Source organism: Pan troglodytes, chromosome 1, assembly GCF_028858775.2.
Source record: "Pan troglodytes isolate AG18354 chromosome 1, NHGRI_mPanTro3-v2.0_pri, whole genome shotgun sequence".
NCBI classification, from domain to species: domain Eukaryota; kingdom Metazoa; phylum Chordata; class Mammalia; order Primates; family Hominidae; genus Pan; species Pan troglodytes.
This window is the reverse complement of record NC_072398.2, coordinates 191722882-191748583: the sequence shown is the minus strand read 5'-3', so window position 1 is coordinate 191748583 and position 25702 is coordinate 191722882. Positions and strand designations below refer to the sequence as shown.

At 41.5% G+C, this 25702-nt stretch overlaps 1 protein-coding gene across 14 annotated transcripts in view; it reads left to right on the top strand.

Annotated features, from left to right (window-relative positions):
- Positions 1 to 25702, top strand: part of MACF1 (microtubule actin crosslinking factor 1) — a 378870-nt gene that overhangs the window by 118968 nt on the left and 234200 nt on the right. For 9 of the 14 annotated variants that reach the window (XM_063782390.1, XM_063782389.1, XM_054681497.2 and 6 more), the window contains exons 2-3: positions 5313 to 5374; positions 22289 to 22378. In XM_063782390.1, the coding sequence (XP_063638460.1) occupies positions 5369 to 5374; positions 22289 to 22378 (96 nt within the window). In that variant the 5' untranslated portion in view covers positions 5313 to 5368. Of the gene's footprint in view, positions 1 to 5312; positions 5375 to 22288; positions 22379 to 24119; positions 24216 to 25702 lie in introns of all 14 variants that reach the window. The other 5 variants (XM_063782385.1, XM_054681450.2, XM_063782383.1 and 2 more) reach the window with 1 other exon arrangement.

The following is a 25702-nucleotide window of genomic DNA, read 5'->3' as shown; positions in this document are numbered from 1 at the left end:
CTGAGCTATTATTCTGAAGGTCAGCATAATTCTTAAGGTTGCTTCTTGGATTTCCTTGCTAAAAATTAAGATATTAAACTCCAGGCACTGTAATATTCTTTTATCCTGAAGTTTAAACCAGGAAAGAACTTTCATGTAATTGATGGGCATACCAACATAGGATCCTAAAAAATGATCTTCCAGCTCTTAGGGGCAAAGGAATTCTATAAAACCCTTTTTGAGGAGCTTATGGCTCAGCTCTAAGCAGGCTAGCAAGTCTTGGGAAGGGCTTGTAATCATGTTGCCTTTAATGATTATATTCACAATAAGTACTTAAACGTCTTTCTCCTGAGCTTAAAGTCAGCTTTTTAGCTTTTGGAAGCATGATTGGTATGAGACCATCAGGTTTCCTTAGTACATTACCGTTATGGAAGGGCTTGGTAGATGAACAGAATAATTTATGGATAGTTTTTTGTTTTTTTTTTTTTTTTTTTTTTTTTGAGATGGAGTCTTGCGCTGTTGCCCGAGCTGGAATGCAGTGGCATGATCTCAGCTCACTGCAACCTCCGCCTCCCAGGTTGAAGCAGTTCTCCTGCGTCAGCCTTCCGAGTAGCTGGGATTACAGGCGTGTGCCACCACGCCCAGCTAATTTTTGTATTTTTAGTAGAGACGGGGTTTTACTATGTTGGTCAGGCTGGTCTCGAACGCCTGACCTCGTGATCCACCTGCCTCAGCCTCCCAAAGTGCTGGGATTACAGGTGTGAGCCACCGCGCCTGGCCTATGGATAGTAAAATTAAAAAGAATCATGCTACTCACATATTCAGGTCTAAATGAAATGAAGCAGTGGACTAAAAGGAAACCGAATGAATTCCACCTCCTTTAAATACTTACTAGTTTAAAAGAAAATCTGTTAATTTTTTCCTTTTTCATCTGTGTGTTGTTTGACCTATTACAGCAAACATACATAGCTTTTACAAAAAAATGAAATTATAAAAAGAAAAGAAAAAACACTTCTATCTTTAGAGTGAGAATTTTTAAAATTAGAATCAGACTGTTTTTGGCTATGAAGGTAATGAATATAGTGAAGCACAGTGGGCCTGATATCGTGTGAAAATGTAATGGACACAACTTTAGTTAGCTCTGATTTTTCCACCCTGCCTTCTTATCTCAGCACACAAGTGATACTGACGTGTTGTGATTTTGTTTTTTCAGACACGGTCTCAGTCTGTTGTCCCTGCTAGAGTGCAGTGGCACAATCATAGCTTGCTGCAGCCTCAAACTCCCAGGCTCAAGTGATCCTTCTGCCTCGGCCTCCCAAAGTGCTAGGATTACAGGCATAAGCCACCTTGCCTGGCATGGTTTTGAGGTTTTTAGATATTGAACTGGATTCTTGTAGGTAACTCAGTTCTGATTTCATTTTGTGTGTTTCTTTTGCCAGTCTTCTAATCATACTTGGCCAATTGAGAACACTCTCCGGTGGTTTTATGTTTTAGTTCTTACTATGTAGAACTTTAGGTGTTGCAAGTTGTGGGAAATACAAAAAAGTAAATCATGTTCTCTTCAAGGAGTTAATGATCTCCCTGGTAATATAAGAATAAGCATATTAAAAGTTCAGAACACTATATAATTATATAAGTGCTGATTGAGTGATTAGCCCAGTAAGTAACATAGATATTTGGAGGACACAGAGACTGTTGAGAACTGGAGTTGTCAGAAAAGGCAGCCAAAATTTTTCTTAAACACAAATCTGAGCATGTCATTCTCCAATTTAAAATCTTTCAATGCTTCCCCTTACCTATAGGATAAAGTTCGGGTTCCTTAAGCTTGTCATGAAAGGTCTTGATTTGGCCCATACCATCCTATCTCGCCACTACCTAGTTGTCTTTCAGCTATTCCTAATTATGTGCAGTTCTTTGAACATAAGCTTTTTCTTGTCTCCATGAATTTGCATTAGCTATAACTTTATGTAGCAACTTTATTCCTTCCCTTCTCTTTCTGGCTTATACTCATCTTTTAAGGTTAGATAGAGTCACTCCTCCTTGAAACTTCATTAAGTCCCCCATATTTCCTGTCCCTACCCAGGTAGGCTTAACCTCTTATGTTCATGAGCACTCTGTGCTTACCTGTTATAGCACTTAATCAAACTGCTTTGAAGTTGTTTCTCTTATTTAAAGAATAAATGAGGCCAGGTGCCTGTAATCCCAGCATTTTGGGAGGCCAACGCGGGTGGATCACCTGAGGTCAGGAGTTTGAGAACAGCCTGGCCCATATGGTGAAACCCCGTCTCTACTAAAAATAAAAAATTAGCCGGACGTGGTGGGTGGGCACCTGTAATCCCAGCTACTCTGGAGGCTGAGGCAGGAGAATTGCTGGAACCCAGGGGGCAGAGTTGCACTGAGCCGAGATCGCACCATTGCACTCCAGCCTGGGTGACAAAAGCGAAACTCTGTCTCAAAAACAAACAAAAAAAGTGAATGAGCGAGGTGGATTTTAAAGAATAAATACCATTTGGAGAGATGAAGAGGAAGAGAAGTAGCCAGTCATGAAGGGAAAATAAGTAGTATGAGCAAAGAGTCAGTGATTTCGATGAGACTATAGTTGGAAGCTGATTCTGATTCAGTCTGCAGATGACACGGGCTTGGAAAGGTTGATGAAGATGTTGGATAACTGAATCAGCATCTAAAAAGATCAAAATATGTTGGAATGACAGTGGTCAAATCTAATGAGAATCCTGGCTTTAGATACTTTCAAGACTCCATTAAGTGAAAGATGGATTAAACTTTTAAGTCTAATAATAATACTTTTTTATTTTTTTGAGATGGAGTCTTGCCCTCTTGCCAGGCTGGAGTGCAATGGCACGATCTCAGCTCACTGCAACCTCCGCCTCCTGGGTTCAAGCGATTCTCCTGCCTCAGCCTCCCGAGTAGCTGGGATTGCAGGCATGCGCCACCATGTCCAGCTAATTTTTGTATTTTTAGTAGAGACGGGGTTTCACCATGTTGGTCAGGCTGGTCTTGAACTCCCCACTTCAGCTGATCTGCCCACCTCAGCCTCCCAAAGTGCTGGGATTACAGGCATGAGCCACCGCACCCAGCCTAATAATAATACTTCTAACAGTCCCAAATGAGAGTCAATAGGCAGAAGTTACAAGGAAAGCAGATTATGACATTTTATAGAATTATTACATTGGTACTTTGTCTTATGAGTTAGTGAATTCTCTATTATCCTAAATTTTAAACATCAAGAATATTGTAGATTTATGGGAGATTTGGAGAGACCTTTCAATGTGAACTTATGATTCTTTGTTGTTGAAGGGATTTGTGTGTCAGCAGAGAATTAGACTATATAATTTCTAAGGTCCATACCTTAGTGCTGTAGTTTATAGCAGGAAGAAAATTGTTCCTTGCAAAGCAAGAAAGGATTCAAGGCCGAAAAGAAGGATGTGAGGATAAAACCAGAGACCAAGATAAGAAAGTGCTTATTGAATGGCTATAAACTCAGAAAAAATAAATAGATAAATATATTCACCTGGGATGTAGAACAAGCATTGACATTGTTTGGAATGGCAGTATGTTGGCTTTTCCTAGGGGATCAATAAGAAGAAAATAACTGGGCTTGGGGAAAGAGAACCTGGCTGAAGCTTGTATGAATTACTAGTGAACCAGATTTATATACCTCTGCAACTTTCTTCCGAAATGTTCTCTGTCTTGGAAAAGATATGGAAGAGTCAAGCAGCGGGCAATTATGGTAATTTAGGTTTGCAGATTGTCATGGTGAATGTAGTAGTAGGCAGTTAGGCAGGGGGAGTTCCTGGGGTATTAGTGAGGGGAGCTTTGAATTGCATAACCATGTTGTCTAGCATGGACTGGGATAATCTTAGATGTTCTTTTTCTTTTTATGAGATTGTGTCTTACTCTGTCACCCAGGCTGGAGTGCAGTGGTGTAATCACGGCTCACTGCAACGTCCGCCTCCCAGGTTCAAGTGATCCTCCCACCTTCCCACCTCAGCCTCTTGAGTAGCTAGGACTACAGGTGCACACCACCACCTGGCCAATTTTTGTATTTTTAGCAGAGGTGGGGTTTTACCATGTTGGCCAGGCTGGTCTCCAACTCTTGAGCTCAAGTGATCCACCGGCCTCAGCCTCCCAAACTGCTGGGATTACAAGGCATGAGCCATTGCAATATGTGTGTCCCAAATGCCAAGGCCCGGCTGTAGATGTCCTTAATGAATAGGGTAAAATAAGAATGGAGTGATTGAAGGTTGAGAATGATTAGGAGAGGGTATGAGAGACTGATAATGGTAAGTGCTAAATAGGTATGTTTGGGGAAGGAATAAGGCCCAAAATGTGGCAGTGTGGTGGCTGGACATGAATTGGAGATGAGTGCCAGTGGAGCCAAGTAGGCACAGATGCATTGTCACATATATCTTCACGTATATGTAGAGATGATAAATGAACCAAGTCATCGGGGAAGGCTAAGGTAGATTTGCCATGTGGAAGGGGATAGGCCACAGAGCATGGTCAATGACAGTGAGGATGATTTGAACAAGAGGTTATATGGGATGGTGTGGGCTTTCAGAAATAGAAAAGGACCAGCACTAATGGCTCACTGGTCTAGAAATGGCTCTGGGGAATTGGCAGGAGTCGGAGAAAGTAAGTCCTTTACAGGATAAGGCCTCTGTGGAGCAGTCATTGTCAAGCATTGACAGTCATGTTTTTGTTAAAGAGGTAAAAAAAAAAAAAAAAAACTGGAGAAAAAAAGGGAGTTTGCTGCTGTGACAGGAGAAGGTAGAGAGGGAAGAGATGTGCAGTGGGGGTAAGCTGGGCAGCTTTGAGAGTTTGATTGTTTTGATAATGGCTGGTAAAGAAATTGGAATGAAGGAATTCCTGGGGTAGGAGAGGGAGGGAGTTGGGCATTCCTCAGGCAGATCAGCACATGAAGAGTGAAATTTAACCACTGCAATATGTGTGTCCCAAATGCCAAGGCCACCCTGTCTGTTGGTGGTATCACGGCTTTGGCTTTTTGAAGCTTGTTGTGAGGGAAGTGGGGAATCAGTCTGCTCCCTGCTCTGCTCAAATTATTGTGCTAAGGAGACTTTGCCATGGTATGATTTTTGAGGCACATGATGATTCTGTCTAATTTGTAAACTGACAACGTGATCAGGGCCAAAGAGGAAGTTCAGCTAGGCCAAACCTTCCTAAGAAGAAGTCACTGTCCCACAGTTATGTGGGTAAGTTGTTCTAGAGAAACAGAGATGTGGGCAGGGCAGCAGCGTGGGAACCTGTTACCTGGGTAGCACTAAGCCAGTGCCTTCTCTGTGTTTCCTTTACAGATGAACGGGACCGGGTTCAGAAGAAAACGTTCACCAAGTGGGTCAACAAGCACTTAATGAAGGTAGGACCCTTTCATATATATGCTGCCCCAGCACCTCTCACTGCTGTCATCTGGATCTGTCATTCCTTCTTTCAGATGGTTTAGATTGCTTGCTGTGTGCTCGAGTCTATGAAGATACACATGTGACTTTTCTTTTCTCTTCTTTTCTTTTTTAATAGAGAAGGGGTCTTGCCATGTTGCTCAGGCTGTTCTCAAACTCCTGGGCTCAAGCAATCCTACTGCCTCAGCCTCCAAAGTGCTGGGATTACAGGCATGAGCCACCATGCCCAGCTTTTTGAAAACTAATATAGTCATAATGGCATGGAAACTTGTATTAATCTGCTTCTTGGTGAAGACATTATTACCTACCATTACATCAGGAGGCAGAGGCTGAAGATACCATGGGATGATTTTAAAAATTCAAAGAACAGTTTACTCCTAGCTTTATACATTGCTTTATAAGCCTGTTTCTTTTTTTTTTTTAATTTATTAATTTATTTTAAAATAGAGACAGGGTCTCACTATGTTGCCCACTCTGGTATCAAACTCCTGGGCTAAAGCGATCCTCCTACCTCTGCCTCCCAAAGTGTTAGGATTACAGGCGTGAGCCACTACGCCTAGTGTATTTTTATTTTTTAATCTGAATACTATGGAAGGATGATAGAGGGGGATTTTGTCTCTTTCTCTTAAAGTGCATGAATCTTAAATGTTTAACTTGATGAATTTTTACATGAATTTTACCACCAGGTAGTCTAAAATACAGAATATTTCCAGAATGGTTAGGGCTGAATGAAGATTATTATTATCATTATTATTATTTTAAATAGAGGAGAAACCATAACAGAGGCATGTTAAGACTCACCTAAAGATAATAATAATAATTGTTATATATTAGATATATAAAATATAATAATAATATATTATTATGGTATTATTATTTTAAATAAAAGAGAAACCAAAACAGAGGCATGTTAAGACTCACCTAAAGATAAACAGTATGACTACTGTGGCAGTTAGAATCTGAAAACAAAGTTTTTGAATTATAATAATAATTAGTGCTTCTCTGGGAAAGGGAAAGGTCACCAGTGATCCCTTAATTGCCCTATCCAGTAGCCTAGTTTTATCTTCCTCTTATTTGATTTCTCTGTAGCATTTGATACTGTCGTCTACTCCTTAAAACCCTCTCTTACAATGACTTCTAGAACATTGCTTTTTCCTGAATTACCTCTTTCCTCTATGAATGCCTTTTTTTCTGCCTGTTTCACTGGCTTTTCTTCCTCTGTCTGACTCTTCCATGTTGGTGTTCCCCAGGATCCTAACCTTGGCCATTTTTTGGTTTTGTTCTCTGTATTCTTTTTGGGCAGTCTCATCCATTGTAGCTGCTGGGATTGTTTTGTTGCATGGGATGCAAAGAAACATAAGTAGAAATGGATATGGGATGATCTCACAGAATCTGATGTCTAGATGCAGCTGGGCTTTTTGAAAACTAAACAGTTATCAGAAAACTACTCTCATTCTCTCTTTGTTTTTTGTTTTTGTTTTTTGTTTTTGTTTGTTTGTTTGTTTTTTTGAGACAGAGTCTTACCCTGTTGCCCAGGCTGGAGTACATTGGGAAGATCACAGCTCACTGCAGCCCTAACCTCCTGGGCTTGAGTGATTCTCCCACCTCATCCTCCTGAGTAGCTGGAACTACAGGCATGCACTACCACACCCGGCTAATTTTTAAATTTTTTTGTAGAGATGGGTTCTCACTGTGCTGCCCAGGTCTTTCTTGTTTTTGTTGTTGTTGTTGTTGTGTTTTGTTTTTTGTTTTTTGAGATGGAGTTTCACTCTTGTTGCCCAGGCTGGAGTGCAGTGGCACGATCTCGGCTCACTGCAACCTCCGCCTCCTGGGTTCAAGCAATACTCCTGCCTCAGCCTCCCGAGTAGCTGGGATTACAGGCATGCACCACCACGCCCGGCTAATTTTGTACTTTTAGTAGAGATGGGGTTTCTCCACGTTAGTCAGGCTGGTCTCGAACTCCCAACCTCAGGTGATCCACCCACCTAAGTCTCCCAAAGTGCTGGGATTATAGGCGTGAGCCACTGTGCCTGGCCAACCCAGGTCTTTCTTGTTTATGGGGCCTTGTGTTCTTTCATTTTACTTCTATGTGCCTCCTATATTCATTTCTCTGCTTTTCCTTTATTGCTACGAGTGAGCCATGGCGGCTGTGCCTCAAACAGTGACGTAAACCCCTGAGGCCACATGATTCTGGATGCACAAACACAGAAAGTCTGGTGGGCTTAGGTCTTCTTTTCCTCCATGCGCCAATTGTCCATCTATAGTTCAGTAAACCGTGGGTAAGGAGGTGGTTACATAAATCACACATGTCTTCTTAGGGCCACTTGTTTAATGGGTACTGCAGGTGAGCATGATTTTAACACTGCAAGATCTGGATAAGGAGGCAGTGATAGAGCCTTTTCTTGGATTCTTGCCTAAGCTAAAGGCAAGTGTCATGGTGTATTTTACACATTCATCTGTATGTTACCTAGCCATAGCTTTTATTGAACACACCCTAAATTGTTAAGTATTTTCACTCATGTAGCTAGTTGTTCAAGTTAGGAACCTATTTGATTCAGTACTGTCTATAATCTCTCCCTTGTTACCAAGTCCAGTTAATCACTTGTAGCTCAGAAAGATTGCATGCATCTGTCTTCTCTTCTCCATCTCCATATCGCTGCTTTTGTTCAGGGCCTCTGTGTCTGTTGCCTTGACCATTATAATAGTTTCCTAATAAAGTTTTCTATAATAACAATGGTAGTAATAGTATCTTGAAGACTTCCTGTAAATCAGACGTATTCTCTCTCTGTGTGTGTGACAGGGTTTACTCTGTTGCCAGGCTAGAGTGCGGTGGTACAATCATAGCTCACTACAGCCTCCAACTCCCGGGCTCAAGTGATCCTCCCACCACAGCCTCCCAAATAGCTAGGTTTATAGGCACATGCCACTGTGCCTGGCTAATTTTTGTGTGTGTGTTTGTAGAGATGGGGTCTTGGTATGTTGCCCAGGCTTGTCTTCTACTCCTGACCTCAAGTAGTCCTCCCACCTTGGCCTCCCAGTGTCTTGGAATTACAGGCATGAGCCACCATGCCTAGTCTAAATCAGACATTCTGTATACTAAGTCCTTTACATGGATTATTTCATTTAATCCTTCAGTGATCTTATGCTGTGGGTTCTGTTAATATCCCCATTTTATAAATTACTTAGAGAGGGTAAGTAATTTGTTCAAGATCATGCTGCTAGAAAAAGGCAGAACTGAAATTTTAAAATTCAGGCAACCTAAAGTCTAGAAACCGTGCTCTTAACCCATGCAGAACTGGCTCTGGTTGCTGCCTACCTTTCCAGGCTCATAGCACCGAGTTTCCCTCATACCTTGAGTTCTTGCTGAACTATGTGCCATGCTATTTTATGACTCTGTATCTTTGTTCATTCTGCTCCCTGTGCTTGGAATATCTTTCCCAAGTTTGTTCTGCCTGGATAACACAAACTTAACACCTCTTCAGTAAGTATTTTCCTAACTTCTCTGATGTGGAACTGACTAGCCTTTCTTTTTGCCCCTGACTATACTCCTTATGTGCTTTTGTTAAAGCATCCAGAGTGTTTATATACATGGTGTATCTTTCAGCTATATTATCACTGGAGGGCAAATATTGTGTCTTATTGTTTATAGTGTTAGGACAAAGAAGAAAGAGAGAGAAGTAAGGAGAAAAGAAATTGTAATTTCCTTTTCTTTTTGGAGATGGAGTCTTGCTTTGTTGCCCGGCTGGAGTGCAGTGGCGCAATCTCAGCTCACTGCAACCTCTGCCTCCTGGGTTCAAGCGACTCTCCTGCCTCAGCCTCCTGAGTAGCTGGAACTACAAGCATGTGCCACCAAAGCCTGGCTAATTTTTGTATTTTTAGTAGAGACAGGGTTATACCATATTGGCCAGGCTGCTCTCCTGGGCTTGTGATCTGCCTGCCTCGGCCTTCCAAAGTGATGAGATTACAGGCATGAGCCACCGCGTCCAGCCGTGATTTCCTTTTGTAAATTTCTTCCATGGCTACTAGTTGCCTCTAGAGTTTGATGTCACCTAACTCTGTCCTGATGTAGAGCACTTTGCAGCGTTTCCAACCCACCTGTCCAGCTTCATTTCTAAGCACTCTGTTTTTTGTAGCTTGCGCTATAGCCACATGAGACAACTCACTGCCCCCTAAACACTGTGTACTTTCACACCTCCTTGCTTATTTATTTCTCTCCCTAGAATGCACGTCCCAGCCTCCTCTGCCTGACCATCACCCACTTCACCTTCTAGGCCCAGCTCCAGTATCACCTTCCTGAGATTCTGACCTCTGTTCCTCAGATTAAATCAATTGCAACTCCATCTGTATTTCATACTGCCTTGAAGAGATGCCTGTGTGTTCACTCATCGATGTTCTCTGTTATAGTACTCATTGAGGACTGGGATTGTATTATGCTACTTTCTCTGTTAAGTGCTGCACATAGCACATGAAAAGTATCCAATAAGTACTTGTTACCTTGAGTAAGTAATATTTCAATAGTGTTATAGCATATGAAGCACATTCTTATCTGTCTTAATCCTTAAAATAACCCTGAAGTAAGTAAAGGTGTTTTATCCCCTCAATTTTAACAGCTAGGGAAAATGAGAATTAGAGGAGTGAAGTGACTTTGCCAAAACGATACAGCTAGTGAGGGATGGAGCTAAGGATCAATCAATCATGAATCTTCCGATCAAAATTACTTGTTCTTCCTGCTAACTATGCCCCCAGCTGATTCTTTTTTTTTTTTTTTAGACAATACTGATTTTAATTAAACGTAAGGTAAACTCCAGGCATCCATCATCTTTCAGCCTAAAAATTAGCAAAAACTGTTGAAACAAGGCAGTTTTTTCCCCATTATTTCTTACGTTGTGGCTTCAGTTACAAAAAAAATTTTAATGAAAACGTTAAACATAAAAATAGAAGTTTGAGATTTTAAAAAAGTATATAAAAAGCCCCACAAAACTTGTCAGTGTTGTTCCTTATTCTACAAAATAGCACCAGTAAGAAGAGTAAAAGGTGTTAAAAACCATTATGACAGCATTTCTGAAATACAGCTTGTCTCAACTCCCGTTCTCCCTAAAAACGACTTCTCATGGAATAAAAAAGGATTTAAAAATCTCCAGAGGGAGCACCGAGCTTTGACTGCAGTTTTCCCTGTCATCTCTTAGATGAGGGGAAGGTGTGAGAAATGTGCGTCTGTCCCTGACTGCTGTCACCGCTTCTGAGTTTAGTAAAAAGATGAGAAATGAAGGTAGCAGACTTCTCATCTGGGGACCTGTGCCTGTGGAGGGTAGGTCTCTTGGAGAGGGAATGGGTTTGAGGGGGTGTCTTATCTAAGCTCCTTCCTTCACACTCCTCTCCTAGGGAAGAGGGAGATACAGAGGAGCCAAATATATGACAGCTTATATTATAGAACTTAGCACACCCCTTCCTGAGCTCCCCAGAGGGTTCTATTGCAGTCACTGGGAGGGATTTAGCTAAGAGTGGCCCCTGCCCTTGGGTTTGGCCCCCAGCTGATTGTTTCATACTTTGTCTCTAACCGTTGGAGGAACTGAATCAATCCTGCCTTGAGCTTGTCCCCTGAACTTTGTAGTTGAATTCCAGTGCTCTGGCTCCTTGCTGCCTGTTTGTAGCTGATGCTGCCTGTTGGACCTCTGCCTCAGTGCTGTGTGATGACAGGAAGCTCAGGGAGGGAGAAGCTAGAGGAACACATCATAGCATTGTTAGAAATTGGAGGCCAGCCAAAGCTTTTCTTAAATCCTTGGTGATTTTTCATCTCTTCCCAGGCCCCCAGCCTTACAGTTTCAATAACATTTGCTCATCTTGGGATATTTCAGAGAGAGATTCACTGCTAATCAGAGTTATTGCTCTAAATTGGAATTATTTGATTTTGGGCTGAGAATTAGGGATTGAGATTTTTTTTTGCAACTCAAGCATCCTTTGCTTTGCTCCCCAAGTACACCCCAGATTAATGCCATCTTTGGCAGGTAGACCAACGTAAGAACAAAACCAACCAGGTGGCTAGGCATGGTGGTTCATGCCTGTAATCCCAGCACTCTGGGAGACCGAGGGGGTGGATCACTTGAGGTCAGGAGTTCGAGACCAGCCAGGCCAACATGGTGAAACCCCATCTCTACTAAAAATACAAAAATTAGCTGGGAGTGGTGGCTGGCGCCTATAATCCCAGCTATTTGGGAGGCTGAGGCAGGAGAATCGCTTGAACACGGGAGATGGAGGTTGCAGTGAGCTGAGATTGTGCCACCGCACTCCAGCGTGGGTGACAGAGCGAGACTCTGTCTCAAAAAACAAACAAACAAACAAACAAAAACACCACAAACCAGGTCTCCCAACTTCTAGATTTAGTTGATCTTGGAATCTCTTGGATTCCCTGATAACCTTTTGGGAAACAGCTTACTTTGGGATAAGCAAATTAATTCCTCCTTATTGAGAACACTTCTGATCCAATCTTAAAAGAGATTTGTTAAGGATATAAGCATCTGAAATAAACAACCTAATTTAGAATGTAAACATACATATGTAAGGGTTCTGCTTATATACCAGAACCATCAAAAAGAGAAATCTAGGTTTCTAAATGAGGTCTTATTTAAATTATCTATGCCATATCTCTGGGTGCTGTTAGCTGATAAAGTGTATCCCCCTAAAGAGAACATGAAAGTATGAGCTCCTTAGGAGGGAGAAAAATGCTTTTTCTGGTCAGTTCCTGTTGACTTCAGAGGTTAGTAGTTAGAAAGGAAAAGCCCAATATTTAATCTAGCAGATAGAGCAGTTCTTTCCATTTTTGTATATGCAATCTAGAAGCCCCTGGCTTTCCTGGAATTTTAGATAAAATTTCCATATATACCAGCAAAAGTTTTCAAATTTTTAATAATGCTTACAACCAACCCTTCCTTCCTTCCTTCCGTCCGTCCGTCTTTCTTTCTGTTTTAAGAGACAAGTTCTCCCTATGTTCCCTAGGCTGGTCTCAAACTCCTGTGCTCAAGGAATCTTCCTGCTTTGGCCTTCCCGAGTGCTAGGATTACAAGCATGAGCCACCACACCTGGCCCACTTACACTTTCTCTATTTCTGTTTGAGACTCTCTAGTTGAATATGGGGTAGCACTGATTCCAGGTATTCTGTCCTATACAGCCTCTGTTTTGGCCACATGAGTCAATTCACTGGCTCCCTAATCACTGGGTGGAACTTCATACTTTTTGCGTATTCATGTCTGTGGGAAATACCAGAATGAGACGGGCAGTGGAGTTTAATTTAAGAAATTGACAAAGTAGTGCTGGTTAGATGCTAAGGAAAGGAGCGTTACCTTTGTTGCCTACATGTGACTATATGGTAGTGGTTTGTGGCTGTCTTTGCCTGGACCTGATTTTTTAGGGCTTAATTTCACTCTAAATGCTTCTCAGGTCTACATTTGGGCCTATATTTGGACTTGGGCTTTACTCTGGATTTTCTATTCCCTGTGCTTAAGTGCCTGCCTATCAAAGTAAAGCTACATTTTGTGGATTTTATTTTTTTAAGATGGAGTTTCGCTCTTGTTGCCCAGGCTGGCATGCAATGGTGCGATCTTGGCTCACTGCAGCCTCCGCCACCCGGGTTCAAGCGATTCTCCTGCCTCAGCCTCCCGAGTAGCTGGGATTACAGGCATGTGCCACCACGCCTGGCTAATTTTGTATTTTTAGTAGAGAACGGGGTTTCTTCATGTTGGTCAGGCTGGTCTCGAACTTCTGATCTCAGGTGATCTGCCCATCTTGGCCTCCTAAAGTGCTGGGATTACAGGCGTGAGCCACTGCACCCAGCCTGTGGATTTTAGAATCATCCACATTCTTAGAGAATCTGTTAATCCGGGTTGACCGGTACCACTGTTAGATTTCTCACAATTTAGGGAATTCTCAAAACAGAGATATGATAAAATTCTTATATGCGAAGAACCTCACACTTTGTTCCCCTCCCAACCCCGCTCTCAAACAGGGATTCCCAGCTGCTACTTTTATTCCCTGCATTTAAGCATAGTTCTTTCCAGAGTAAAGAAGTCTAGGACAACTATAATCTGTTTTTTTTTTTTTTTTTAGTGTTGGGCTTTTCCTTGAAGACAAATTTGGCCAATGAATCAATATCGGTTTCTGTTTTTACAATTTGGAGATCTGCCATTCAGAAATCTATCTGAAATTACTAGGCTCACTTTCCCTTTCCCTATATCTTTTAATAAGTGTAGGAGAGAGTAAATAACATACTTTTCTCTTTAAAACTTTCTCCTCTGCCCTATATATTGCTCTTCAACATAGTTTGAGTCAAGGAAATTGGGCTGCTTACGTTTCCTTTTAATTGTTTAGAGGAAAGATTTCTAGATCAAGTTTTCGGCAGGTGTCAATACTACGAGGCCAGGCACGGTGGCTCACGCCTGTAATGTCAGCACTTTGGGAGGCCAAGGTGGGTGAATCACTTGAGGTCAGGCGTTCGGGACCAGCCTTACCAACATGGTGAAACCCCGTCTCTACTAAAAATACAAAAATTAGCCGGGTGTGGTGATGCATGCCTGTAATACCAACTACTTGGGAGGCTGAGGCAGGAGAATCACTTGAACCCTGGAGGCAGAGGTTGTAGTGAGCTGAGATCACACCACTGCATTCCAGCCTGGGTGACAGAGCGAGACTCCATCTCAAAAAAAGAAAAAAAAGAGTACTACGTGACAATCCTTGGTCTTTTTTGTGTATGTATGGCGGGGAGGGGGGACTCTTATTATTTAAAATTGATAATCTGTCATTTTGACCCTCCAAGCATCATAGAAGCCTTGTTAAGAGAGTCAGGAGACAATGATCTGGACCCAGCTCTGATACTTTCCAGCTAAATGATCTTATACAAGTTATTTAGCTTCTCTAGGCAATGGTTTTCTCATCTGTAAACTGAGGGTATTAGAATTAAGTAATCTTTAAAGTCCCTTTGGGCTAAGATTAGGATTCCAAGCACGTAAGTGTAACTTACTCCCTTTGTTAAAGCCACTCAGAAATTGAGGGAAGCTGTTTATTTTTTCATAGCTTTAAGCTAATCTTTAAAAAATGGAGGCCGGGTGCAGTGCTCACGCCTGTAATCCCAGCACTTTGGGAGGCTGAGGCGGGTGGATCACTTGAGACCAGGAGTTCAAGACCAGCCTGGCCAACATGGCGAAACCTTGTCTCTATTAAAAATACAAAAAAATTAGCTGGTGTAGCAGCGCATGCCTGTAGTCCCAGCTACTCGGGAGGCTGAGGCAGGAGAATCACTTGAATCCAGGAGGCGGATACTGTAATGAGCCAAGATAGCACCACTGCATGCCAGCCTGAGCAACAGAGTGAGACTCTGCCTCAAAAAAAAAAAAAAAAAAAAAAAAGCAGACAGCAGACCCCTCCTTGACTTATTAATGCTTGGGCACTGGGGAGGATTGGACTTGGTCTCTCAAAATCTAATTATTCACTAATTTTAAGAAATCACTATATGGCTGGGTGTGATGGATCAAGCCTGTAATCCCAGCACTTCAGGAGGGTGAGGCTGGTGGCTTGAGGCCAGGAGTTCGAGACTAGCTTGGGCAACATGGCAAAACCCCATCTCTACAAAGAATAGAAAAAACTAGCCAAGCATGGTTGTATGCGCCTTGGGAGACTGAGGTGAGAGGATCACCTGAGCCCAGGAAGTCGAGGCTATAGTGAGCTGTGATCGCTCCACTGCACTCTAGCCTGGGTGATGGAAGTGAGACCCTATCTCCAAAAAAAAAAAAAAAAAAAAAACTTTATGGCCGGCACAGTGGCCCACACCTGTAATCCCAACACTTTGGGAGGCTGAGGTGAGATGATCTCTTGAGGCCAGGAGTTTGAGACCAGCCTGGGTAACATACTGAGACACCATCTTGCCCCCGCAACCCCTGTCTCTATGAACATTCATTTACAAGTTTTTGTCTGGACGTATGTTTTCAGTTCTCTTTAATTACATACCTAGGGGCAGAACTGCTGGGTCGTATGGTAACTTGTGTTTAACCTGTTAGTAATCATCACATTATTTTCGAAAGCAACTGCACCGTTTTACATCCCCACCAGCAGTGTATGAGGGTTCTAGATTCTCTGCTTTTTTGCTAACACTTATCTGTCTTTTATAATATAGACATCCTAGACAGCGCTAATCACTGCGGTTTTGATTTATGTTTTCCTTATGGCTAATGATGTTGAGCATCTTTTCATGTGTTTATTAGCCATTTATATATCTTCTTTGGACACATTTACTAATTTTGACAATGATTTTCTCAGGGAGTGCAAACAGGCAAGGCCCTGAATTGCAGTTTTTTACTCATTTGTTGACAGAATGGTATAATTATTTGTTAGAAAGAAGCATCCTTATTGATGATTCCTGAACAGTCTTGCTTCAGTTGGCTGCTTCTAAAACTTTTTCTTTTTTTGAGACAGGATCTCACTCTGTTGTCCAGGCTGGAGTGCAGTGGTGTGATAATAGCTCCCTGCAGCTTCAGTCGGCTGGGCTCAAGCAACCCTCCCACCTCAGACTCCTGAGTAGCTGGGATTGTAGGCATGCACCACCATACCTGGCTGACTTTTAAAATTTTTTGTAGAGATGGAGTCTCACTGTGTTGCCCTGACTGGTCTCAAACTCCTGGGCTCAAGTAATCTTCCTGTCTTGGCCTCCCAAAGTGCTGCAATAACATGCTTGAGCCACCGCACCTGGCCTTCTAAATTTTGATGCTTAGTCCACTGGTCATTTTCCTAAGAGATTTGTGGAAAACTTCACAGGCAAACTAGTATGAGCAGAAGAGATGAGGATTTTAGTATGGATAGATCTGGATTTGATCAGCCTGGCAATTTAGTAGATGTGTGATTTTGGGGATGTTAATTGAGCCCTCCAAATCCGATCTCTGTGTCTGAAAAATTCCTGACACAGAAGCACCCAGTAAATGTTAGCTAGTTCTTTACTCTTCTTTAGGTAGAGCTGTGTCTAGTATGCTTCAGAAACAGACTGCTGTTTTCTTTATTGACAATTTTCCAGGCAAGGAAAAAAAAATCTCTTTGCATTCTCCTCTCCCATTACCTCTCTCTGTATCTCTTTGATAGTTTTATTTATTTATTTTTTATTAAAAATTTTTTTTGGGGGGGACAGAGTCTCACTCTGTTGCTCAGGCTGGAGTGCAGTGGCACAATCTCGGCTCACTGCAACGTCTCCCTCCTGTGTTCAAGCAGTTCTCCTTTCTCAGCCTCCTGAGTAGCTGGAATATAAGGCGCGCCCCACCACGCCCCGCTAATTTTTGTATTTTTATTTATTTATTTTTTGAGATGGAGTCGTGCACTGTCACCCAGGTTGGAGTGCAGTGTCGTGATCTCGGTTCACTGCAACTTCTGCCTCCCAGGTTCAAGTGATTTTCCTGCCTTAGCCTCCTAAGTAGCTGGGATTACAGGTGCCTGCCACCACACCCAGCTAATTTTTTGTATTTTTAGTAGAGACGGGATTTCACTATGTTGGCCAGGCTGATCTCGAACTCCTGACCTCATGATCCACCCGCCTTGGCCTCCCAAAGTGCTAGGATTACAGGTGTGAGCCACTGCACCCAGCCATTTTTTTTTTTTTGAAATGGAGTCTCGCTCTGTTGCCCAGGCTGAAGTGCAGTGGTGCCATCTTGGCTCACTGTCACCTCTGCCTCCTGGGTTCAAGCAAATTCTCCTGCCTCATCCTCCCCAGTAGCTAGGATATAGGCGTGTGCCACCATGCCCAGCTAATTTTTGTATTTTTAGTAGATAAAAGGTTTTGTCATGTTCACTAGGCTGGTCTCAAACTCCTGACCTCAGGTGATCCATCTGCCTCGGCTTCCCAAAGTGCTGGGATTACAGGCGTGAGCCACCACGCCTGGCCAATTTTTGTATATTCAGTAGAGCGGGGGTTTTGCTGTGTTGGTCAGGGTGGTCTCCAACTCCTGATCTCAGGTGATCTGCCCACCTCAACCTCCCAAAGTGATGGGATTACAGGCATGAGCCACCGTGCTTGGCCAGTAGTTTTATTTTTATAGTTATTTGGTTACTATAGTCAGACAAAGATTGAGAGGCATAATAAGCTAGTTCTCATCTAAATTTCTTATAATATGTGCAAGTTTTGCTACCACAGGTATAACACATAACCAGAATTTTGAGAAAGAAACATTAGGGCCTTGGTGTGAAATTAACTTTACATTTCAAGTTGCCTCCTTTGTCTTTTCAGTACTCTGTAGTGTTTAATATCTGTTGATAAGATGACCTCACTTGGTCCTCAAGACCAACTGCAATTTATTTTTATTATTATTATTTTTGAGATGGAGTCTTGCTCTGTCACCCAGGCTGGAATGCAGTGGTGCGATCTTGGCTCACTGCAACCCCCTCCTGTGCAATTCTCGTGCCTCAGCCTCCTGAGTAGCTGGGACTACAGGCATGTGCCGCCATGCACAACTTTTTTGTATTTTTAGTGGAGACAGGGTTTTGTCATGTTGGCCAGGCTTGTCTTAAACTCCCAACCTCAGGTGATCTCCCAGCATCAGCCTCCCAAATTGGTGGTATTACAGGTGTGAGCCACTGCACCTGGCAACAGCAATTTATTTAAATATTTATTCAGGTTGGGAGTGGTAGCTCACACCTGTAATCCCAACACTTTGGGAGGCTGAAGTGGGAGGACTGTTTGTACCCAGGAGTTCGAGACTAGCCTGGGCAATATGGCAAGACTGTGTCTCAATCAATCAAGCAATATTTATTCATTTATTTATTCATTCATTCATTCAGTGTCCTCCTGATTTTTATTCCCTATGTTCAGATCTTATCTATCAAAAATAAATCCCTCATTTAACTTAGTTCTCTTCTTAATCCTTAATGTCAAGTATGTAATATTTTCTGACTTTTTAAAAAACCTACCATTAATTTATAATCTGATTTTCACTCTACCACTCTCTTGAGAAATAGTCTCACAAAAGCACTCTTACTTATTTGTAGGAAAGTTAAAAAACTTTCTTAGTCTTTATCCTCCTTGACTTCTGCTGTAGTATTTGATACCGGTGATCATTCCTATCTTGATTACACTTTCTTGTATTTTTGCTTACCTCTTTCACTGTTATTGTTTTGTTTTGTCTTTTTCTTCTGTCCTTTGTTGATTGCTTTTCCATCTCCTGCCTTCTAATTTTGGCTGTTTCCTGAGGCTCAGTCCTTAGCACTCTGCTCTTCTATCTTACTCCTAATCCAGAAAGCCTGTTTCCCATGTCTTTAGCTAGCACCTCTGTGCATGTGACTTCTAAAGTTAAGTTCTCAGCTGACCCAAACTGAATTCTGGTATTTCCAGCTGCTTCAAGAACATTTTCATTTGTAACTTCTTTGCTGCCATTTTAAATTCAACATATTTAAAATTGAATTTATCAAATCCACTGCCCTTTTAACAAACCTTATGACCTGCCTATTTCTGTTAATGGTCCACTACTGTTGTTCCACACTGCAAACTTGAAACCTTGGGTCTATTTGAGGGAGGGGTTTTTGTTTTTGTTTTTGAGACAAAGTTTCACTCCTGTTGCCCAGGCTGGAGTACAATGGTGTGATCTTGGCTCACTGCAACCTCTGCCTTCCGGGTTCAAGCGATTCTCCTGCCTCAGCCTTCTGAGTAGCTGGAATTACAGGCGCCCACGACCACACCCAGCTAATTTTTTGTATTTTTAGTAGAGACGGGGTTTCACCATATTGGCCAGACTGGTCTCGAACTCCTGACCTCAGGTGATCCACCCACCTCAGGCTCCCAAAGTGCTGAGATTACAGGTGTGAGAGGGAGGGGTTTTGAAATCTTGGAGCCCCTGGTATGCTGGAGCCAGCTTATGGACTCATGAGAGCCAAGTGTTAAATTTTCAGCAATTTTGTGAGCTGGTTGCTAAACATAGCTTTTTTTTTTTTGAGACAGTCTTGCTCTGTTGCCCAAGCTGGAGTGCAATGGTGTGATCTTGGCTCACTGCAACCTCTGTCTCTGAGGTTCAAGGGATTCTCCTGTCTCAGCCTCTCGAGTAGCTGGGATTACAGGTGCATACCACCATGCCCGGCTAATTTTTATATTTTTAATAGAGGCGGGGTTTCACCATGTTGGCCAGGCTGGTCTCAAACTCCTGACCTCAGGTGATCTGCCCACCTCAGCCTCCCAAAGTGCTGGGATTACAGGTGTGAGCCACTGCACCCAGCCACAGCTATTATTAAAAATTAAATTATGTAAACATACAATTAAATAAATTATATTTAAAGTAAATGTAATACATCCTCAAAGCTGTTCATTTCATAATTATTTTGCTGCATGTTAGTATTGTCTGTACTCTTGAGGTTATGTCTGTTGTGTCTCTGTGATGGAAATACTGTACATAATGGTGTGCTACTGTATATTTCTTCCCAACATTGCATTTAGTGATATTATATTAGTAGCTTGAAATTGGTTGTATTGGGAATATTTACATTATGGAAATCAGCAAATTCTACAAGTTTGAGTTAGATGTCTTGTTTTGTTTATTGTTTAGACTTAAGAAAGTGATGGGGAAAATGTTAATATTGCAGATTAAACTTAAAAGTGTGGGCCGGGTGTGGTGGCTCACGCCTGTAATCCCAGCACTTGGGGAGGCTGAGGCGGGTGGATCACAAGGTCAGGAGATTGAGGCCAACATGGTGAAACCCCGTCTCTACTAAAAATACAAAAATTAGCTGATTGTGGTGGTGCGCACCTGTAATCCCAGCTACTCGGGAGGCTGAGGCAGGAGAATCACTTGAACTCAGGAGGCAGAGGTTGCCGTGAGCCAAGATTGTGCCACTGCACTCCAGCCTAGTGACAGAGCAAGACTCTGTCTCAAAAAATGTATATATTCTTTCAGTTTTTAAAGCTATTTTCCAGTTCATCATGAACCATCTTCCCCAGTTGTATAACGTACCTGTCACCTTCTTATTTCTTTACACACATACATACACACATACCTTGCATATGTCCATCTCTATGCCAAGTCTTATGTGGTTTTTCCATCTTCTTTCTACTAAAACATTTGCTAATCCTCCAAGTCCCGTTTCTTTGAGGAAGTCTTTATGTATGTTTCCATTCTTTATCTTGTCCAGTTTCCATTCTTATCCTACTTTCTTTTTTTTTTATTATTTTTTTCAGACAGGGTTAAAAAAGAAACCCCTCATTACAAAAGGGTCTTGGTTTGTCACTCAGGCTGGAGTGCATTGGTGCAATGATACCTTACTGCAGCCTTGAGCCTTAAACTCCTGGGCTAAAGCAGTCCTCCTGTCTCAGCCTCCCAAAGCACTGGTATTACAGGTGTGAGCCATTGCACCTGGCCTCCCCCTCTACTTTCAGAGCTACTTTGAATATTATAATTGGAAAGGACTTCAGTTTTCCACTCAAATGTAAAAATCCCCAAATCCCCAGCCTCTACTCGAAAAATTATAGTAGCTAAAATTCTACTACTTCTGAAAGTAGCCCTTTCTAACGTTGTCTGGAAAATTAATATATTAAAAATCAATCTTCCTTATAATTTTCACAAATCTTCCCATTCTGTGTTGTGAACATCACCTTTTTTTTCGAGACAGAGTCTTGTTCTGTCGCCTATGCTGGAGTATGGTGGTGTGATCATAGCTCACTTGCAGCCTTGATTTCCTGGGCTCAAGTGATCCTCCCACCTCAGCCTCCTGAGTAGCTGGGACCATAAGCATATACCACCATGCCTGGCTTTTTTTTTTTGTTTTGTAGAGAAGGGGGTCTCCCCACATTGCCCAGGCTGATCTCGAACTCCTAGGCTCATCTCAAACTCCTAGGGTCAAGGGATCCTCCTGCCTTGGCCTCCTAAAGTACTGGGATTGCAGGCAGAAGCCACTGCACCTGGCAATGAGTATCACTTAATGAAGTCGTCACTAGACTGGGACTGAATCAGAAATCCAATTGCCACTTAACTTATAGCTAAGTGACCATAACATCTCAGAACCTCAGCTTCCTTGGTTTCTTTGATGGAATGGTGGTAATAAGTAAACTTCACAAGGTAGTTGTTTGGATTAAATAAATAGAATGAGATGATGGCTGATTATAAAGCATAGTAGTTAATGGCAAAGACTAAAATCAGATGAAACTGAGGCCGGTTTTTCCACTTGGTGACCTTGGGCAATTTACTTAACCTCTTTGTGCCTTATTTCCTCATGTGTAAAATAGAAATAATAATACTACTTACCTTAGAGATGTGAGAGATAGATAACATATTAAACATTTAGTACCATGTTTGATATTAACCACACTTTCTCCCAAAGTGAGATCTGTTTTTCCATAGTTCCAATTTTAAAGTTAATTGGAATTTCCCACAAAGAAAATTATTCTGAAATTCGCTATTAGAAATATTTGGTGTAAGAGAAGGGTTAAATTGGAAATACACCCCAGGAAACATTGGGTGCCTAGCATTTAGTTTCCTTTGCAGCACTCTAGAAGGCTTTTCTGACTCTGGCTGGACTCATCTACCCATCATTCGCCATGCTATTACATTTTGGCTCATAGTAACTCCTAAGGTGTCTCAGGATAATTAAGACTCCCCATCTTCTTGTCCAAACTTTCTAGGACGTTGTTGCATGTTGGTTAGAGTGTGTAATAGATCTGGCATCAATTTAAAAAACACACACGTTTCTGGTAAAGTATTATCATTTCACATGTATTTTATTCCAATCTGAAACTTCCTGAATTTTATTATTTAATTGTTGCTTCCACTTTTAAATTCTTTAATTTGTGTTTACCTAGAACCAGAGATTTTTATGTGGATAGTATAATAATTCAATATCAAATAAAAATCTGTCTGTTTCACTCTCATTCACAGGTCCGCAAGCACATCAACGATCTTTATGAAGATCTGCGGGATGGCCATAACCTGATCTCTCTGTTGGAGGTCCTCTCAGGCATCAAACTGGTGAGCTTCTCCTAATGAATGGCCTCACAATTGTGGCCCTACAAATGACATATTGGTCCATCTCATTGAGTGCAAGGGCAGCAGCCATCACTGTTTCATCTATTAGAGGGGAGGAAGAAGTAGAAGGAAATGTTGGTGGACTTTATTTCTAACTCAGACTTAGAATTTACAAATTATATAATTTAAATTGATGTATTATATGTTCTCATTTCTTGATGAAATGAGAAATTAGTTATAATCCTTTTTATATCTGCATGTTTTTGCATTACTTTTTCTTTATTTTCTAGATACTAATATTTCAGAAACAGTAGATTCATGTTTAAAGGTTTTTTTGAATTAGGTGTATTTTTCTTCCTAGAGCTCTAGTCTATATAGACGCCTCTCATTTTCCAATCTATTGTGAATTTTTAAAATTTTATGTATTCAGCTAAAGACCTGAAGTTTACATTTAAAAGCCCAGGTGTATGAAGTTATTTTTTTTCCAAATCATCTCACTTTCTCCCTTCTGTGATTCATTGAGTCTTACAGATTTGGAGAGCTGCCAAAGTTGTCTGAGCATAGCCTTGGATATAGAACATCTGGGCTCCTTGATTAATTAATATGCCTGCTTCTTCCCAAAATGTTTTAACATTGATTATGGGAAACACCTACATATCTGAGGGCAAATCCTATCTGAGCTTCTTGCCTTGCCAAATGATAGTTCTTCTACTTGCTTTGAGGGATGGAAATCACCCACTTGTAGGCCTACTGTTTTCTATATTTGAGCCTAATGGGAGCAGGTGATTCCATATGGTTCATATTCTTTCTCTCATGCCATAGACAACATAATTTTCATTTAGAAAAGTCCAGGGTTGAATACTGGAAATATCTGTGGAGAAATAGAGAACCAAAGAGATGTATAGCTCAAGTAGTCTGTGAAGACCAGCCCACTCACTGCCTTTCTTAGTCATTGTTTGTTGTGTTTAAGTAACAGAATTTGGCACATTTGATTTTACTGCTTAAGTGATATTCAGCTCCTTCTAGGATTGGGGCTTGGCTTCCCTGGGTCCTTTGTTTTGGTTTCGTATCTTTTTTTTTGCCTTGCAATAGAATTAATTATATATTTTTTAATGGCCTAAAATTGACAGAAGCTTTTATTAGCATAGCCGGCACATTTAATTTCTAGTTCTTGCTCTCTGGCTCGTGTTTATAAGTCTAATAAGTAATCAGAATTTTACTTTCATTGTGCTGGACTTTATTCTTCACCAATCACACAGTTACATTTTGGGCAATGTGTCTGGTACATTTAATGAATTTGTAATGATTTTATATTGAAAAGTGATCTTTTTTGGTTGTATTGCTTACGTAATAAGTTGAAACTATGTCAATCTAATTTCTTTTCCTAACCTTTGAAAACCTTTAAGTGTTTGTGGAGATACTGTTAGGATATCATCTCTTCACCAAAAACCATCCAGATATCTCTTTGACAGTTATTCTCACCATGTTTTTTCCCCATAGTTGACTTAGAAAAGCAGAGAGGGTAGGAGGCTAAGGAGAATTGAAGATGTGTTTCATCATAAGAAGTGTTCAATGTAACCATCTGCTCTGGTTTTGATTTAGTTTTGTATCTTTTTCGGAGGTGGGAGGGTATTTTCATATTTGTTTTTCCTTTTTTTTAAGTGTTGCATTCATTTCCTTTCCATCTTTTTATTGTGAATTTCTTGTTCCTCTATTGTGTCTTTGCCTTGGTTGGTGGCCAAAGGAGCCAGCAGGGCTGAAGACCCTCCGTCTGGTGAGCATGCCCTCCTGGCGCCATACAAACAACGAGGAGCAGATGGAGGAAGATGATGATGATGTAGTAGGTCCTCCTGGGGATGCCAGCATCCCAGCTGGCACTGCTGGCACTGCTGGGCCATCAGAGTCTGAGGTTCTCCAGGTCTCCAAGTAGTTCAGTTACTATTTGCCACCTTCTCATTTCAACTGGGAATTTGGGTCCCAAAGAAAGTAGTTAAAACTAATTGTGCCTTTTGTCACTGTTAGGTGCTCATGGACTGGGAATTGTTTTTCTTAGCTGAGAAGGGTTGGCACAAAAAGAATAATGGTTTTTGGAGGTGTCAAGTTCTCTTCTGACCTGGAGACCCGTAGCTTTCTGGTGGCCTTGCTGTGTTTTCTGAGTCCAGATTGCAGAATTGTGGAAAATTTAGTTGACAGCATGACAATTAATTGCTCACAGCTCCACAGTCTAGACTAACTGGTACTCTCCACCTCTCTGGCCTCTAGGTTATCATCATACACCCCGTCATTTGTTTTCAAAACAGCCTGTTTGCAAACTCACTGCATGGAGATACTCTGGCTTTGCTCAATAATATCTAGTTGCTATAGAGGACAGAGATTTAACTTGCATGTTCTTAGGGTATTTATTTTTGGCGAGGGGTACATATGAGTAAAGATTAGAGTATAAGAGGAGTGTATTCTGCCTGCAGGCCCTAAATTATAGTCCAAAATCTTTTTCCAGAAACAAGGATTAGGCAATATCCTCATTCTCTGTCCTCTTAAAATCATTTTTAAAATATCATTTGTCTCCCTTCTCATTGCCTTAGAATCTTCCATTTTATAGGCACTATCATCTTCTAAGCCATATTCACAATTAATTTAGCTGAAATGACTGAGAAAAGGTTCTTGCTAAAAATATTTTTCCTAAACCTTTGACTGAAGAAGTTATCCTGTGCCCAGAGAGGCCTTGACATCTCTGTGTACAGATTCTCCTATTTGAGAAGTGTTGCTTAGAAGTGTTGGAGAGTGCCCAGAAGATGCTTCCATCCTTATCTCTCCATGTGTTAGGGTACTTTTTGCCCATTTTAATTTGGAGCAATGTTGTTTTCTGCAGACACCCGCAACAGAGCTACCTTATATTTTATCAGCCTTTAATTAGTGTCAATTTGACACTTACAAAAGAAGTGGGTATAATCTAGTGAGAGTGATATTTCTCTCCAAATTTTAGTAAAATATAAGCAACGTTAGAAAGTAAGCAGAAGAAAATGTTCTAGGGGTAGATATCCCTTTCTGTGATACTCACTAGGCAAAGAGACTGCATTCACTTTCCAACTGGTAATAGTTGAGCCTTGGACGGGGTACCAGAGGCACTGGGTAGAGATGGGGTTCTCTCCAGTGGGTTGTATGACATCTGGGATTGAGTGACTGGCATAACTTTCTCAGGAGTAATTATGTTGACAGCCCTACACTATCAAAGTTTTGTTTGCTCTGGGTATTTCATGCTGGAGTAAAGGGTACCCTTCCTTCAGTGGCAGCTATGTTCCTGGGAAACTGGTTGCTTCCTAATTTTTG